The sequence below is a fragment of the Podarcis raffonei genome, chromosome 4 (assembly GCF_027172205.1).
Source record: "Podarcis raffonei isolate rPodRaf1 chromosome 4, rPodRaf1.pri, whole genome shotgun sequence".
Lineage (NCBI taxonomy): Eukaryota > Metazoa > Chordata > Lepidosauria > Squamata > Lacertidae > Podarcis > Podarcis raffonei.
This window is the reverse complement of record NC_070605.1, coordinates 27074883-27093802: the sequence shown is the minus strand read 5'-3', so window position 1 is coordinate 27093802 and position 18920 is coordinate 27074883. Positions and strand designations below refer to the sequence as shown.

Sequence of the window (18920 nt, the reverse complement as noted above, 5' to 3'; positions counted from 1 at the left end):
AGAGACATTAATCTCAGGCTCAGCTAATAGTGTCTAATCTACAGAGCAGTGAGTGAAACTGGAGAACAGGCCAGCCATACCATTAGGCAGAGTGAGGCAGCTGCCTGAGGCACCTGACTTTGGGTGTCATGAAATGGCAGGAAATTGTCAATTGTTTAATTTATTGCTGGGGTAGGGGAGAAGTGCCTATGGGATTGTCTGTCTCAGGTGCTAAATAACCCAATTGGCTCTACTGTGTTCTCTGCACCTTGATTTGGAGGAGAGACAGGGGGACCTTTGCTGCTCTGCCTCAAGCAGCCAGATATAGGAACATTAGAGGAAAGCTGCCTTACACTGAGTTGGACACATGGTCAATCTAGCTCAGTATTGGCTACGCTAACTGTCATAGTCTCTGCAGGATTTCAGACAGGACTCTCTCCCAGCCTTACCTGGATATGCTCCAATTGGCTTTAATAAGGTGCTACCTGAGCCACTTTCGGGTGCACACAGAAAGACATAACTCCTAAGGATGCAGGATGCTTCCATTCTACACCTAGGGAACTTATGTGTAAGAAGTAGGCTTTTGTTGACTGGACAGTATACAAATGAATGCATAACACTTAATAAATTGGGGGGGGGGGGATTTGTAGAATGATCACTGCTGAAATTGAGGGCCAAAGATTCCCCACACCACATGATACTTTTCCTTTCATGGAAGAGATATTTGTGTGGGGAAATTGTTGAGAATGACGTAGCCTTAGTTGTTTTTCTTCTTGTTGTTTTATTATCTTATATTGCATCCTTAGATGCAACAGTTATCAGAGACTTTTGGCTTAACAAGATGGAGATCCTGTTTTCTTCTTTTGGAAGCAGCTGTCCCTTTAAAGAAAGGGCTTCCAGTTTGGGCTGGGGGTGCAGCAATGGAGGATAGTCGAACCCTTTCTCCAGTGATCCATATATACCATGAACTGCTTGTTAGTTATTAATTTATGTACAGGCACAATATGGCCTCAGATTAACTGCTTTCTGTGTGAAGTATTTCCTGGCACTAAGCAAGCAATGATTGTGTCCTAAAGTCTAAATTTCTCCCACTTTCTCACAAAGAGAGAAAGAGAGCGTGTGCATGTGTATGTACAGCCAGAGCTCTTGGATTCAGTGAAGGATCAGCTGTTAATTCCCTGAAGCCAAATCAGGACACACACAGACTGCTTTTGTTTCCATCTCTTCAGCTTCTTAGCAGTTTCCTCACTCCTCAGATCTCTTTACTCTTTCGACAGTCTCCATCTGTCAGTGTTTATGTAGTGCTCAAAATGAAGCAAGAAGGGAACAGAAAGTTCACTGAAACATCAAGTAGGATAAGACCAAAATTCAGTTTTAAAATCTATCTTAATAACAACTGCACACTACAGCTTCCTGCCTGGCTTATTTCCTTCCCTCAAAGGGGCCATTGACATTTCGGTGTACTTTGGTTCTTAAATCCATTGATTTTCTTTCCATTCTTCTCCATGAATGTTGTGAGAAAATTGGTAATGCAGTTGTGTTTTATGTAGGTAGAACGTAGGGAAAATAATGTGGAAAGTCATCATATGGTAGGTATAAAGCAAAACTAATGGCTTTCCTGCTCCAGGTTATGTTTCAGTTCTTGAGCACTGGTTGGGGCAAGTCCACGCAACAAGGTCAACTGCAGGTCAACTCCAAAAATCAATAACACAAATCAGGAGCAAGGCAGAATCTAGGTGACACTATGGTCAAAACTGAGCATAGTCCAAAGGGAAAGTTGTGAAGTAGAGATCTAGACGTCAGCAGCACAGGCCAGTCAAGAGATAGATGGATACAGCAAAGTCACTAAGTCAGGTTGCCATGGTCTGGGAGGTGAAAGCCCAGTGTTGTTCCAGCACCTACCAGACGTCAATGAGGGGTTGTATAGTCTGGTGTCTCAGGTTCCACCCAGGACCAGCAGTAAGCACTCAGTGCTGCTATTGAAGGATCCCTTACACCCAAGGAGCCATTTACTTGTAAGCCTCTTGATCCCTTTGATTTTCAGGTACTCACTCCTTTGCCAAGTGGTCACTCAGCCTGCTCTAAGGCATCATAGAATTGTAGAGTTGAGAGGGACCCTGAGGATCATCTAGTCTAACCCCTTGCAATTCAGGAATATGCAGCTGTCCCATATGGGGATTGAACCTGCAAACTAGGCATTCTAAGCACCATGCTCTAACCACCTGACCTATGTACTAGACTTGGCCAGTAACTGAGCTGCAGTTCCTATGCCATCTTCAAAGATCCTGTACAGAGCATATTTCTGTAATCAATGTACACAGTGCTTTAAAGAAGCAGCCCCCAAAATCTGTTTGCTTAGCAAGGTTTGTTTCAAATGATTATTTATTTAGCAACATTTATATACCACTTAATTAAACAAACAAACAAACAAACCTCTAAGCGGTGGTCATAAAATGGTATAAAATGTTCACTTTAAAGTAGTAATAGAAACAGCAGTTCTTAATATAAAACAGTTGATTATATTAGGCCCCTAACCTAAGGAGCTTACAACCTAAGGGCCAATCTAGACAGGAGTAGCAGCTGTTGGGTGTTTGTAATCATAATCAGGATCGCAGCAGGCCTTGAGGGGGGATTTAATGCCCTGCTGCAGTTCTAACCAAAAAATGTTCCTTTGAAGCTATTATTCGCATTTGGGAGGAAATCTCCTATTATCCCCCTTCCCCAGTGACTGCTATTTCCATTTTTAAAGCCCTAAAGGTTAAGTACGAAGATGCACTCCTGTCTAGTTTGGCCCTCCTTCTTCAGCAGCAGGATAGACAAAAAATAATGGGGGAAAGGGTGATAATGATGATGATGATGATGATGATGATAATAATAATACAATTTTATTTATAGCCTGCCCTCACTAGCCAAAGTCGGGCTCAGAGCGGCTAACAGTAAAAATAGCACAGTTTACATAAAATCACAGTCAATTAATTGAAATACATTCTAAAATCAATTCATTCTAAAATCAATTCAGAATCAAATTAATGGCAACCAATGGAGTAGAGTTCTATGAGGTTTACAGAAGGAGAGAGGGGGTCAGACTGTGCCTTGGCCAAAGGCCTGGTGGAACAGCTGTCTTGCAGGCCCTGCAGAAAGATGTCAAGTCCCTCAGGCCCCTAGTCTCTTGTGACAGAGTGTTCCACCAGATCAGGGCCACAGCCGAAAAAGTCCTGGCTCTGGTTGAGGAGCAGCCTAACCTCCCTGTGGCCCGGGATCACCAATATGTTTTTATTTGAAGACCGTGAGGACCTCCGTGTTAGGATTTTTATCCACCATGCTGCTCAGCAAGTAGCACTATGGTTGTTTATATCATGTGAGTATCTGAGAGCATGAGACAGGAAGTCTCAGGACTATTGGAAGTTACTTTCACTTCTGTGTGAGATGCTTGTTCTGTACTGGTGCTAAGAGAGCACAGACATGCTGGTGGATTCTTTGTATATAGACTGTACATAAAGTAGTTTTAGAGCTACTAATTGAGTCTTTCTTCTGCTATGAGATGCCAGAAGACGAGCATGCTCCTCTCAGGAGGGAGGGGTTGCTTATCACCAGTCTCTCTGGACTGAGGAAGATTTACAGCCAGAGAGTGACCACTGGAGAGACGCCCCGTGTCTTGGGAAGGTGGTGGCTTTCCCAGGCATTTTTCTAACACTCCGTGGGACATACCAGGAGAGGCGGTCCCGTAGGTACGAGGGTTCTAGGCCGTATAGGGCTTTAAAGGTTAAAACCAGCACCTTAAACCTGATCCTGTACTCCCCTGGGAGCCAGTGCAGCTGGTATAGCACCAGGTGAATGTGATCTCGCAGCGAGGACCCCGTAAGGAGTCTCGCCACGGCATTTTGCACCCGCTGGAGTTTCTGGGTCAGTCTCAAGGGCAGCCCCATGTAGAGTGAGTTACAATAATCCAGTCTGGAGGTGACCGTCGCATGGATCACAGTGGCTAGGTCAGGGCGAGAGAGGTAAGGAGCCAACTGCTTAGCTTGGCGGAGATGAAAAAATGCCGCCTTTGTTATAGCTGCAATCTGCGCCTCCATGGAAAGGGAGGTGTCGAAGATTACACCCAAACTCTTAACGGACGGTGCTGGCATTAATTGTGCCCCCGCAAGAGATGAGAGTTGCCCCCCCCATCCCATATCGTCCCGACCCAGCCAAAGGACCTCTGTCTTCGAAGGATTTAACTTCAACCAGCTCCCAACCATCCAGCCACAGCTTCCAAACATCTGATCAGTGTGTCTGGGGCCGAGTCAGGATGGCCATCCATCAACAGATAGAGTTGGGTGTCATCAGCATACTGATGGCAGCCCAAACCAAAACTCTGGACAAGCTGGGCAAAGGGGACTTCTGTTCAAGTAGAGGACTGTGCTCTGTAGGGGAGTGGAACGATTTAAAAGCTTGCTCTTTAATCAATTCTTTATTAACATAACCCCACAAAAGTAGTAGTATTTAATACAGAGCAGCTGATTAAAATAGTTATTGCTTTCATAAAGAAAAAACTGAAATCTGTAAGTTGTATCCAATTGTCTTCCTTAGGAGTATCCAATGTCTTCATCAGAGTAGACCCATTGAACTTAATCAACCTAATTTAATCATAGCCATTATTTTTAATGGGTCTACTACCCTGACCAGGACTGACATTAGAGACCATCCCATATACATACTATTTGGCTTAACTGATATTTATGCAGAAAAACACTGTGTATATAATGTAGTTTAAAAGCCTGCTGTTCTTAAAGTACTGTACAGTACCATTGATATTTGCCCTCTAGTGGATTTAGGAAAGAAATGCACCTTGTGAACTTGAAATTGAAACGTGAGGCAATGTATTCAAATGTTTTGCACTCCTGGTTCAGAGTTGTAGAGCTACTCTGGAAATGTGAGAGGAGGACCTGGACTGGGCGATTCTTTCGCTCTAATTTCCTCTCTACACATGGCTGAGGATTATGCCTTTGCACCCCACCTACTGGATGCACCTGCCCTGCCAGATACCTTTGTTGGGTGTAATGTTTGCATTTGCCGTACTGTATATGTATGAAATCCAATGTGCTTAGGCTTGAGAAGCATGACTCTGTTCCCACCTACAATCTTTTATTTATTTAAAGAAATTTCACCCTTCAGTCAAAGAGAGTTCTCAGAGTGACTTGTAGTTCTCTAAAACAAGACCATAAAGAAGGCTGATCGCCGAAGAATTGATGCTTTTGAATTATGGTGCTGGAGGAGACTCTTGAGAGTCCCATGGACTGCAAGAAGATCAAACCTCTCCATTCTTAAGGAAATCAGCCCTGAGTGCTCACTGGAAGGACAGATCCTGAAGCTGAGGCTCCAATACTTTGGCCACCTCATGAGAAGAGAAGACTCCCTGGAAAAGACCCTGATGTTGGGAAAGATGGAGGGCACAAGGAGAAGGGGACGATGGAGGACAAGATAGTTGGATTGTGTTCTCGAAGCTACCAACATGAGTTTGACCAAACTGCGGGAGGCAGTGGAAGACAGGAGGGCCTGGCGTGCTCTGGTCCATGGGGTAACGAAGAGTCGGACACGACTAAACGACTAAACAACATCAACAACAAAACAAGATAGTCCCTGCCCTCTGGCTTACGATATAAAAAGACACAACACAAAAGGAAAATGGACTGGGGGAGCTGAGGAAATAAGCAAACTCAGGAACAAGTTCTTCATTATCACTTCTGCTGGCCAGTTGGGGTGGACCCTCAGATGAACTGGCCCTGCATCATGTCTTTTCCTTCCTTTCCTGTAGCTTGATGTGATGCAGGGTGGGGAACGTCTGGTCTATGGGCCAAACTTGGCTCACTAGGCCATTTTGGGGGAGCCACACCCACCTGTCCTACACCTGCTGGCATGCATGATGTTAGTGTGAGGCAGGTTAAAGACGTGTCTTCAAAAGAATCCTCGGGATCCTAAAGTGGGCTTCCAATTGCTACTTTGCTGGAGCAAGGCGTCTTTGTAACCCTGCCCCCCATGAGAATGGGCAGTAAGAGCACACCTTGCACAAGAAGGGAACAGCAAGGCGAAGCGTGAGGAGGCGTGCAGAATGGTTTGAGAAACCCCCTCTCTTCCCTTTTTGACATCTGATATTGCAGAAAGAAAGGAGATGGTTGGGAGGCTTGCAATGCCCTTTGCACTGTGGTTCGCAAGCTTGGGAGCCCCATGCAAGGGATTGTGACTGGTGGGGCAATCTACCTGTAAATTATGTAACATCAAAGTTAGTGCTGGGTAAAGATCTATGATGATGATGATGATGATGTATACTGCCCTTCATCCATACATCTTAGGGCAGTTCACAACATAAAATTGCAATAGAAAAAACACAAAATACACAATAAAAATAAGAACAAAAACAAACCAGGTATCCCCCCTCCTGTGGACCCAAAAAGGTCCCCCCCAATGTAATGGCTAAGAGTATGCATCAGTTTTGGACGTGCTGTGTGGATTACAGAGATCTTCACATTTCCAAGTAGAATCTGGTACTCCTGAAGATCCCAAGTTGCCCTGTGGTCTCACTTGTCCAAAAACTGCACATTTCTCTCCCACCCTGCAAAATAAAACGAAGCAGACTGGAGAAACGCCCAGAGCTGGAGAGAAAAGAGGCTGGAATCTTTTGTTTCAACAGAGAGGTCTAGCTTTTAATCACAGTTAATTATTTTCATGAGCACTTCAATCACATTTATTTGGGAGAGGAATTTTAAAATATATGTGGATGTATGCCTTTTCCAGTGACTGGAATTAAAGTGATTATTAAGTACTGGCATCCTACCCAATCTTTCTTGAGGAATTATGCTATATCTCTTCACCCCAGCCCCAGTTTTCCCAAAGCACGTCTATTTAGAGATCTCTGAGGGCAGAGAGGGCACATCCCCAAAAGTCCATGGCATAGCACAGGGCACAATGTCATCCCCCCAAAAAACGCTTTGGGAATCGCTGCAGGAGGGAGGAATATTCTGCTATTTTTGAACAAAAGGTGGTTTATAATTTTAAAAATAAATTCTTAGTTTGCAGCATACCCAAAGTTCCAATTTAAGTATTTTACCCAAAATATTTCATGTAAAGCAAAGGGGCAGGGTGAGAGAAATTACTGTACATAATCTAAATCACTGGTTTATTTTCGTCAAACTACTTCTTTCTTCTTCTTCTTTACATTTTTCAGCTTTTTAAACTGTCTCCAGCTTTTGTTGTTAGTTTTGCCTTGATTAAGATTTCATCACCATCAGGGATGCACTAGACATCTATGTAAGTTAAATAAACAATTCCAAAAGCTTTCTTGATATTGGAAGATGCAGATTACAGATTCTTCATTACTTCTCAAAGTGAAGTGGGTACTTTTATTTCTATTTACCTTACCACCCCCTCCACTTTTGATTTACCCTTTTAAAAGAAGTTAAGTCCTAATCACTCTTATCCAAAAAATGGGACTTTGCCTAGTGATATATAATCCTTCTCTCAAGTATTTTATCACCTCATCTTTAAACATGAAGAGGCAAGAGATGTAAATCCCATACTAAATGAAGCCCTGTAGGAATATTTTGTATGATTTATTCAGAAAGCTCAGGTGTCTTAATGCATTTTGATGTGATCAGGGGAAGTTTTGCGCCACAAAAGCTAAGCCTAAGGAGGCTCAGAATTCTCTTGTTGGATCAGATGAGGCTCCATTTAACCCAATATTACATTTTCAACAGCAGCCAAACCACATGCCTCCTGGAAGTTCACAAGCAGGTTGTGTGGTGGCTTTCCTAGTTGTGTCTAGCATTTGGCATCCCAAGAAATACAGCCTCTGAACAGGGATGTTTCTAGGTCAGCTTTAGCCATTGGCCTTAAAAGCCAGTGTAAGTAACTCATAACCTATTGATATTCTGTCTTAACAGCTGCCCTACTAAAACTGTAGAGGCCAATAGGCTTTCCATAGGAAAAGACTCCTGACTCTTTTATTGGCCTATCGTTTCCTTTTATATAAAGATTGCTGCCTCTAAAATCCTTGAACCCTTCACTAGTGCTAGCAGCTCTATTAAATCTTCTTTATTGAATGCTTTTAAATGTAGCTCCTGGGATTACCAACTTCCAAGCATGATCTTACCACCATGAGATAAATCACCAACATATTAACCTCTCTCTATTAAATGCACATCACCCAAAGGCATTTTGCTTATGACAGAAACCATACATCAGGAGCCTGGATTTCTAAAGCAGCAATTTACCCATTTCTGTTAGAGGGGAACACAATAGCCCACCCTCAGCAGCAACCATCTCTGGAGTGCAGTTATGTCAAATATTTATTAGCGGCAGAAATATTCGACATGATATTTCAGAGTAAAAAGCCCAAGCTGAGTTTTATAGCATCCCTTCATATGCAAGTAAAAAGAGTATTAGAGTAAATGCACGGCCTTTTAAAGACTGAGAAGCCCAAGGGCAGAGTCCCCTTCTTTCTCATTGCATTTCTTCCTACAGCTGGTGGGGAGAAAATACCTAAATATGCACATATATTTTCAAAAGCATCGTTTTTTAAATATCTTTTTTTACATCAGAAACATTACATTCCGATTTTTGTCTCTTCAAATCCAAAGGGAAAAATTAGACTCACTTGTAATGTATCCAGGATGCTTCTACATTTTCTCTCCTGCTGTGTAACTGTGTGTCTGTCTTACCAATCTTTGTGTATGTTGATCTAGCTGTGTGAGAATCTTTGTTTATCTATATATAATCTGCACACATTCCATCACACTTACAAGCTTAAGAGTCGCAGGAAATCTTCACAACTGTGAATCTGACAGCACTAATGCAGGTGGGTGTTATATTCAAGCTTCAAACAAGAGATATCATGAACTCCAATGAAATGTTATTTGGAGAAATATTTAAAAAAGGAACAACATAGGAAGCTGCCATATACAGTCTGACCATTAGGTCCATCAAGCTCAATGCTGTCTACTCTGACCAGCAGCAGTCCTCCAGGGTCTCAGGCAGGGGCATTCCCAATCTTATCTTGAGATATCAGGGATTGAACCTGAGACCTTGTATGTGAAAGACAGATGCTCTACCACGGAGCCATCCCTTATAAAGAACAAAGGGGAGAGGAAGCTCAGATGCTCACAGTTCAGCAATCCCTGTTAAGAATGCCATATTAGGTATTTCCTGACATTACCACCCTTGCCATAACACTGACATTGTTGCTTCCTGATTTGTCAGGAAAGGAGCCCCCATGATCTCAGAAACATTGATGAACGTTTCATGGAGTGTAGCAGTGGTGTCTTTGCAGAGTGTCTTTGGCAGGGGGAAGAGAAATGGATAACCTTGAAGATGGCTTGGCTACTCACTTTGCTTCTCATGCTGTCACTTCCCACATCAGCTAAATTTTTTATTATTTGAAATTTGAACTGCACAAATGTTTTGGGAACTGCACATTCCCCACCCCCAAAGCTTTCACTTGTACATTATTTTTTTACAAAAGGCCTGCTACCCACAGCCCAGTTAATGCCATCCACAGTTGAAATGTTGACTGGTAGAAACAGTGCCCAATGCATTTTGTTCTTTACACAGTTCCTGGGTGGGGCTTTCAGTAATGTAGACAAGTAGGAAACAGTAGCCAACTCATTCCTCTTCCCACACAGAGCATGGATAAGTGTTGGTAACACAGGTAAAGGAGACCCACACAATTCTATTTCATGGCCATCACTTCTGTTGGCAGTCGATAACCCATGACTAGTTCAGAAAGGATGAGGAATGTATTTTGACTGGAGCAGGAAGATAATCCCTGTAAGAAGTGCTGAGCTAGGAAAGCAGTGGTCACAAATATGAGATTGGGCTGTTCTGGCATGCACTAATGAATATATACTATATTAAACCATACTTACCTTAAATATGCAGCCAAGGAACCAGTGGGGGTTAAAACAGTCGAAGGAAAGGTTGAAACTCTTTAGATTATCAATAGGAATTATTTCCCCTAGAGACAATGGGTTCTGCAGCATTTTTACAGGTGAGGGGTTACAGATAGCACTGCAGTGGAAGAGCTTTGCTGGAGACCTTGGAGAGCTCCTGCTTTTCAGGGTAGACAACACTGGACTAAATGGCCACTGGTCTGATCCTGTACAAGACAGCTTCTTGTGTTATGTTAAATGAGGTGCTCTTGCCCTCAACTGCTTTTATTATACAGTGGTACCTCGGGACGCGGGTGGCGCTGTGGTCTAAACCACAGAGCCTAGGGCTTGCCGATCAGAAGGTCAGCGGTTCGGATCCCCACTATGGGGTGACCTCCCATTGCTCGGTCCCTGCTCGTGCCAACCTAGCAGTTTGAAAGCACGTCAAAGTGCAAGTAGATAAATAGGTACTGCTCCAGCAGGAAGGTAAACAGCGTTTCCATGTGCTGCTCTGGTTCACCAGAAGTGGCTTAGTCATGCTGGACACATGACCCGGAAGCTGTACACCGGCTCCCTTGGCCAATAAAGTGAGATGAGTGCTGCCACCCCAGAGTCGTCCGCGACTGGACCTAATGGTCAGGGGTCCCTTTACCCTTAACCATGGGTTACAGACACTTTAGGCTACAGATGCTTCAGGTTACAGACTCCGCTAACCCAGAAATAGTACCTCGGGTTAAGAACTTTAGTTCAGGATGAGAACAGAAATTGTGCGGTGGCAGCGCGGCGGCAGCGGGAGGCCCCATTAGCTAAAGTGGTACCTCAGGTTAAGAACAGTTTCAGGTTAAGAACAGACCTCCAGAACGAATTAAGTTCTTAACCTGAGGTACCACTGTATAGGCCAAGTGAATATTTTCTTAGCATCAACTGAAAAAAGCACAAGCAAAATCATATGCAGATTTATGAAAAATAATTTTATTATGTAACACCTTGTTTTTAACAATGTTGATTTCTTTTAAAATTCAGAATACCTGCGTCATTCATGTAAAATAGTTTGATACAGTACATTGTATGGTATAGTTTTTCCTCAAATTCTAAGGTTCTCCTAACACCTTAATCCTTTGCTTTAATAAGGGAGACCCTAAAGCAACGTGCGAACATATTTAAAAATAATTAAAATTTAAAAATCCACTACATCAAGCCAGCTCTCAAAAAATCATGACAAAAATATCTGAATGAATGCTGCACTGCTTGTTTGTTTGCAGGGAACGTCACTCATGCTTTTTTAAATTCCAAGCATGCTCACAAATCAGTTAACACCAACAGGAAAAATAAAACACTGTCTATGACAATCATTTTAGTTGGTTGCTGAACCAAACAGGTTTATCTCAGTAACACACTCATTTACTATCAAATAGCAGCTTTAATACCAGTCAAGTCATAGATTTGAGAACAAAATAAACATATGCTGAAAATTAATCTTTGGGAGGCTTGTAAATCTGCTGGGAAAATGCTCATTTTTTGTCTTTAAAAAAATCTCTCTCTAGCAAATTTGTTGGTCATAAAACATTGATCAATGTGGAAAATGAATCAACCCACAAAAAAGTCACTAAAAGTCAATGTATATAAAAAAAAATTCTCAATTGGAGCCACGGTTAGTTTGCTTTCATCTCATTAACACATACTGTATGCTTCAAATACCAGTTAAAGAGATTTTGCGTACTATTGGTCAGATAACGTTGTTAACATCAATAGAATTCACAACAACAAAAATGCTTGCCCCTAGCACATTTCACAGCTTCAACTGCTACAGACTGTCACTGAAAACAATGCATTGGTCAGTCTGAACCATGTCAAGTAAACTATGGAAGTAGCATATCCACAACACAAACTGTGCTAGTACTTTCTTTTCAAGTCTAATTCCATAATGGGTACAATCTGAGGGAGCCACCACTCCCAGCCTGTGAAAAGTAGTGGAACTTGGCTATCAGACATTTTGAAAATGTGATAGTTTACAGTACATTCTTGCAGCCCAACGCCAGGTTCCAGGCAGACAGCAGCACGGCCAGTCCTGCAGCCTTAGCAACAGTGCATTGACTTTATTTAGGTGCAGCTCAGTACCGGTGCGTCTGGTGAGAGTACTGTGGAGGCTGCTGGGAGGTAGTTGAATATCCCATGCTGCTCTGTGGCTGTGATGTGCTTGGTCCAGGGTTTGGATAGGCAGCATGGGGATTGGAACGCTGAGCAACGCATTGGAGGAGAGAGAGAGAGAATATTACATATGTGGCTGGTCAAATGCTGCCATGTTTAACATGATGGAAATGGCAACTATGACAGCTATTTCTACAGCTCTAGAGATTGTTGTACCATGGATTCAACTTACTGTATGTAGCTAATTGTTAAGAGGGTGGGAAATGAAACCAGACCAACAGCTCTAAACCACAGGTTGTCGTTTATCTGTTTTGAAACTCAAACCACAGTTCAAGTTCTTCATACCACAGTGTGGCATGATGTACGAACTGAACTAGTTAGCAATGACACACTGTGCAGGTCTCCGCTGGTGCCTTTTGACTTGAATCAGTTGCGTTTAACAATTAAAACATATATTCAAATAGATTTTAAAAATACAACTTTTAGTAGGTATGGACATAACAGCTAATATAAATGATTCACAGTACCATAAGAAAACTGAAAGCTGAAAACAGAAATACCTGATAATCTGAGGTCATGATAAGTCCACCTGAGGTAGTGGTAGGAGGAACAACTCTCACTTTTTTCAAGGGAGGCCCTTGCGTATGACTGTTGTCTTGGTTCCCTGGATGACCAGTTCCATTTGTGTGGTTATTGCCCTGCTGCTGGTTCTTCTCAATTTGTTAAAGAAAAAATGTAAGATACAGCTCAGAGGGAGTTCATGGGTAGGAAGCATCCAGTCTTGTGTAAGGCTAAGTCAGGCACAAAGCCACTAATTACTTAATAATAATTACTTTACTATTTCCACCTAAGTATGCAAACAAATTAAAATCAAATATAAACATACCATACAGCCCTATCATAACTATTTATTCAGAGGTAATCCCAAATTATTTGCCATATTTTCAACTATGCATTTTAGGATTATAGCCTTATTCAAAATAAGTTAACATGAAAGGAACTTGGAATCATCACTTTCTAGAGTTGCAGATAATAAAAAGACTTCAAATTAGGTACCATGAAAATGCTCTAAACCTTATTATTCTACAGGCCATGGATCAGATCTGATTACTGATATTATTATTTTTCTATATTATTTATGTAAACTGAAATGTTGCAGAAGTTCTCAACTTCTTGCCATGTCTGATGTATAGAGTTGGAATGACCCATAATTAACGTTAACTTCTATCCAAATTAATTAATCTTCATCTCATATTATTAATTTATTTTATGCTACCATTCTTATCTTGGCAGGAAATGGTTCAATAAAAGTAGTAGCAACAATCAGGGACATATATGTAAAAGTATGGAATAATAAATCATGTACTCTCAGTAACTTAAATGCCTGAAATCAGATCCATTAACCCTATCATAAATATGATTGCCTTAACAACTTGGTAATTATAAAATTGTCCAACCTGATTAACAAAATACACCTCCTAAATGTATTTCTCTCATCTTAACCTTCAAATAAATACCTACTTTGTCTCCTTTATCATCAGGCTCTTCTTCAGTTAAAAATTCTCGTTTTGGGTATGGGATTTGACAACCTGCAAACACACTGCAAACACAAAAGCAAAAGGAAGCAATCATTTTGTGTGTGTAAGCAAAGAGCATAAATCCCTACTAGAAAAAAGTGTGCCCCATAATTAATAATGGTAATAAAATGGTTTTCATCCTGGTTCAAGCTGCTTTAGGTGTCACTTGCCATTTGTGATTTTAGTCTTTTAGGAAGTGACTTTAGTCTTTGAAGTGTTCCAAGTATGACAGTTTGTTCTGAAAGGTTTCTTCAGTAAGAGAGAATATCTCCAGCTATCAACTAAATACACTGCTTATAATGAAGAGTTTAGTACAGTGGTACCTCGGGTTACATTCACTTCAGGTTACATACGCTTCAGGTTACAGACTCTGCTAACCCAAAAATAGTACCCTGGATTAAGAATTTTGCTTCAGGATGAGAACAGAAATCGTGCTCCGGCGGTGCGGCAGCAGCAGGAGACCCCATTAGCTAAAGTGGTGCTTCAGGTTAAGAATGGACCTCTGGAACGAATTAAGTACTTAACCCGAGGTACCACTGTAATGTACTATATTACAGGCCAAGCACAAGTTTGCCTGTGCATAGACTTGTAAGCCTCCATTTTACTAAGAAGCCAAGTGACATAGTTTCCTAGCTGTTTTTACCATATACCAGCAAGTCATCCCAAACACGTTTTTCTGGCTAAGACAAGCTAGAAAATGCTATGCCCCATTTCTATACAAGACTGGAAATACTAAATTCTATGATGATTCATCTCTTCTTGCTCATATGTCTTGCCCCCTAACCTATTTTGTACCATAGTTTTATTTCAAGTAATATTTCCCATGAAAATAAAGCTAAAGTTATTGCAAGCTGTCTTCAGTTCCATGTTTCCCAATTCCATGTTGAACTTTTTGCTAAAGAATCAGTGAAGAGGCTGCATATCTAACGTAAGGAGAACTGTTATGGATCACCTACCTGTGACCATGTAAGCCATTATCATTTGATTTATACTCTATCTGTAGGTCTGTTTAAAATTAACAGTAGCAACATGTGCAACATTAAAAAAGAACAGCAAATAAAAGCCAATCAGAAACCAGTAGCCCATTTCACCCCCCATACATCTGCATATAATCTTTGCAGAGGGGCTGTGCCAATCTTCTTTGAATGTTCAAGTTTTAATTCTCATGCTTTTCTTTTTTTACTGTATCAGCCTGCTGTTGTGACCAATGGACCACTTTAAAAGTCCTAGCTGGAAATAATGATTAATTTCGTCTTGTGAACTGCCCCTGAGATCTGTTGATGAAGGGTGGTAGAAATCTTATTGGTATCACATTCCAAAAACATATTCCAACCGAAAAGCTATTGGAGCACATATTAACTTAAATTCCTCAGTGGGCTATCAAGGAAGCCCTATAGGAGAAACAGAAGAAATGCATAAGTGAAAAAGTGGGCTCATTAACAGAAGAGAAAAACAAAATCCAAAAAATGTCTAAGTGAAATACTGGGCTCCTAGTGACTGTCTAAGTGAATACTGGTGCCGGGGGGGGGGGAGGGATGTACCCCAAAAGTCTAATAGCCATTAAAAAAAATGAGTATTATAAATAAGAGAGTCAGGGTTGTATGTTTGCCCTATCAATGTTAACTCAGGCATTTTAAAGTTTCACTTTCTTATTGATTTCAACAGGGCAAATCAGACTCCTGATAGCTTAGAAAGTTAAATGCAAGTTAAAGGTTTATTTAAAAAAACAACCCAGAAAATGTAGGGGAAAGATGGAATACCACATGACAACGGAGTATAAAGGGGTTCAGGTTTGCTAAAAAAAAACAACCCACCAAAAAAACACTTTAAACAAATATTTCGAATAGCTGCTAGGGTCCCCATTAATTTGGGTGGGACTTGTATGGTGATGATAAGAGATAGAAAGATGGCAGAATAAGAATCCAGAAAGATATGTATCAGAAGTAATTGATATTGCAGAGTTCTACAGTGGGTGATAGAAGAAGCAATAGTTTAGACCAGTATGTGTTAGGGTGGATTTACTCCCAGCAGTGAAACTGAATTCACTAAACAACCATTCAAATCCAGTTTACTAGTAATCTCTCCCATGGAGTGTTGAGGTAAAGAGAGATAAAACATTCCTCAGAAAGGCCCAGGGACACCATGCTATTATGTTGCACATTTATGTTATTACACTAATACTCCACTCTTCCTCTGAGGAGCTCAAAACAGCTTAGAAATGGTCCTAGGCGATCTCCTATGAAGTTTACAAGGCCAGCAATAAGCTCCTTAGCTTCTGATGCAGAATACATCATACAGCTTCAGACCACTGTGCTTGTTTACTTGGTATTGTATACAGAGTTTATTGGGTATACTGACTTACACACAATAAGTTCTGCAGCCTATTTATACCTTTCAAGTAGGTCAAGTACTTCTGATAGCCTCTTTAAAGCTCTTCAGTTAAGTATTCATATTCTGCTATGGGACTGGAATGTATAACCCCTCTGGCTGTGTTTTGCCTTGCCTAACAAGTTGGGGCAATGAGACCAAAATATGTAATCAGTACACACTTTGAACTGGAACAAATAGAGGAGTTAGTCATGAATGATTTTATAAAAATCTGTGCATTTTTTAAAAAATCAGGTCATTAGTGATGTAGAGGTCCACCAAGTAGATCACAGAAGATATTGAAATTGCAGTTATTTGAAGTTTTTGCATATTTTATTCTGCTTCTACACACAAAAAAAGGCTACCTTTAGTCCTCACAACCAAAGACTGAATGCTGTGCATATTCATCCTGTTGTTTTAAAAATGAGAGATCAGGGGACATGGATGTGTCTTCCATACTCTACCTCCTTTCCTGTCCATAATTAGTAGGGACAGAATAATTTTTGCAAAATGCAAAATGTTATGTTTTTGGCAGTGTTTGCACAGTTTAACTGATGGGCAATTATACCTATTGTTTTGCATACAGATCTCTGCAGCTATTAGTATCTAAAGATTTTTCTAATAAGTTGAGATACCAATTTATGATTTAAAGAAGAAAGGGATATTTCCCAAGGGCAGTTTAGGCTACACCAAACAAATCATATGATGGAAGAAAACCAAGTTTGTTCCAAAGTCAGTATGTGCCTGTGAATTTCATTTTCAGAAACGCTGCACTCATTGCACATACATATGTGTAAAACATCAGAAAGCAAATACGGTGCATAAATCATCAAATTAAGGTTGAAATAATTTTTACCGACTTGCCAGTGAAATATTCTTTGACACAAAAGAAATAGTAATGTCTTTCAAATACGAACTTTAAAGTCTTGTCTACATATTGAGAATACGGATGTTTAAAAAGCAAGCCGTTATATTTAAAAACAAAGAAAGTGAATACGCTCTACATCCAGACTTTGGTTGTGAAGTTGGAAGGCGGTCCCCATCTTCACCATAGTCCACCCACCAAGTTTACAAATAAATATAAACTAATTATAGAATGCCATCTGTAATTTCAAGTGGACCTGCAGGCAGTTAGCAGTTGACTATGAAGATCTATAGCATGCATAATCAACCTGTCAGTGAATAACAGGATTATTGCTATGACTAATGGGATCAAAGGCTCAGGACAAGATTAATAGGAATATTACTTCAAAATGGCAAATGGCACAGTAAAGCCATTTCTTATAACTTATCAAGAAGGAGCATCTCACTTGTTATTTTCAGAACATTCCTCCATTCCACACCCACCAAGTCACGCCGTGACACTGAAAGCAATAAAGCATTTAAAGAGCTGCACAGATAGTATCTATTAAACTGACCACTTACTCAGATGTAGGAAGTGGATCTTCTAAGAAATAAGGATCCTGCATAGCCTGTTCTGAGGTAATTCTCTTTATTGGGTCCATAGTAAGCAATTTCTGTAGCTATGCATAGTTAAAAACACAAGACATTCAGTGCTGTCAAATCAATCAAGAAAATATTTCACCACAATGTGAATATACAAAGCTTCCTTATATGCTTATAAAGTCTAATTAGCTCAGTGGCAGAGCTTATACTCTTGAGTACAGAAGGTACCAGGTTCAATCTCCAGAATCTCCAGGCATGGCTGGGAGAGACCCCCATCTGAAAACTTGAAGAGCTGCTGACAGAATATTGATCTAGATGGACCAATGATATGATTCAGTATAACCTGGTTCCTAATAATCTAGGCTTCCATAATCTGAGAATTAGGTTTATATGATCTATAAAATGCTACCCATGGAAAAGCTGCAGTTACAAGACTTACTTGCTCACATAAATGGGCCACAGAGCATATCACATCTATAATGCAGTAGGTTTAATTTCTACTGTACTGTACAAACAATTCAAGGTTGTTAATGTTAGAGGCCCATCACACTATATAAGTACAAGCTCTCACTGCGCTTTCCAATATACTTAACATTCTTCCCAAGTATTCTGGTAGTGAACCTAGCCCATGTGATAAAAGCACATCGTGAAATGGTTTTGGATTGCTGGGTTTAAGGCTGTGGGGGGTAGAGGATATCCTTGCTTTGTATTTTAGCAAATTTACCCCTTCCAAATTTATGCATAGTCATAAAAAAATAATACCTTGCAAGTGATCAGGCTGTGTTAGAGATTTGTTCTTAGTTTTTTATTTAAAAAATCTGGGCAGATTAAAGAAAAACACTGGCTTTAGGGCCAGCAGCTAAAAGGCGAAAAATAATTTTCTTCATCAAAATATTAACTGAATCTGGTCATCTAATACTCCAGTCGATTTATACATCTAAAAGAAGAGGGGTTGGTTTTTCAAAAATAATAACAGTAAAAATGGAGCTCCTTGTGCTCCCTTTAGATCTTTAGATCATTTCAGTCATTAGATTTGTTCTTTCATGCCTACTTTGAGAAGTCCTTATTTTTTAGGCTACTTGAGTACTCTCTAAAATAAGGCTTGCAGCTGTTTTACAATAGGTGTTAAGATAGCATGTTGGATGTAACAGGATTCTGAAGCATATACAAGGATAAATGGCCTTCTGGGGTGAGGAAAGGCCATATCCTTAAGCTACCCATATTACATGATAAATTTGCTACTTACACATACCTATCAATGCAAACCTTTGCATACCAGTCTTCAAACAACTCAACATAAGGAACAGACTGAGTATACAAACAAGAAGAACAACCTTCTCAGTGGCAGCCCCAGTCCCATATTTCTCTTCCATAGTACGGAGGTACGCAGTAAATAAGGAGATAATGGAAGGAATATTGGACCAGAGTCAACTAAACCATTCCACTAGCAGCAACCATCTCCACATGCTGCGCCACCCATGCCTCCCCCTAGTCTGCGCTG

General features: G+C 40.7%; 1 protein-coding gene and 1 long non-coding RNA gene across 5 annotated transcripts in view; one reads left to right on the top strand and one right to left on the bottom strand.

Annotated features, from left to right (window-relative positions):
- The window catches only part of LOC128412685 (uncharacterized), a 36233-nt gene that overhangs the window by 12040 nt on the left and 5273 nt on the right, over window positions 1–18920 (top strand). The window lies entirely within an intron of this gene.
- The window catches only part of CDK8 (cyclin dependent kinase 8), a 39504-nt gene continuing 31417 nt past the window's right edge, over window positions 10834–18920 (bottom strand). For 3 of the 4 annotated variants that reach the window (XM_053385928.1, XM_053385925.1, XM_053385927.1), the window contains 4 exons: window positions 17399–17496; window positions 13551–13629; window positions 12590–12742; window positions 10834–12118 (listed from right to left, as the gene is read on the bottom strand). In XM_053385928.1, the coding sequence (XP_053241903.1) occupies window positions 11993–12118; window positions 12590–12742; window positions 13551–13629; window positions 17399–17496 (456 nt within the window). In that variant the 3' untranslated portion in view covers window positions 10834–11992. The remainder of the gene's footprint in view (window positions 12119–12589; window positions 12743–13550; window positions 13630–17398; window positions 17497–18920) is intronic. The other variant, XM_053385926.1, reaches the window with a different exon arrangement.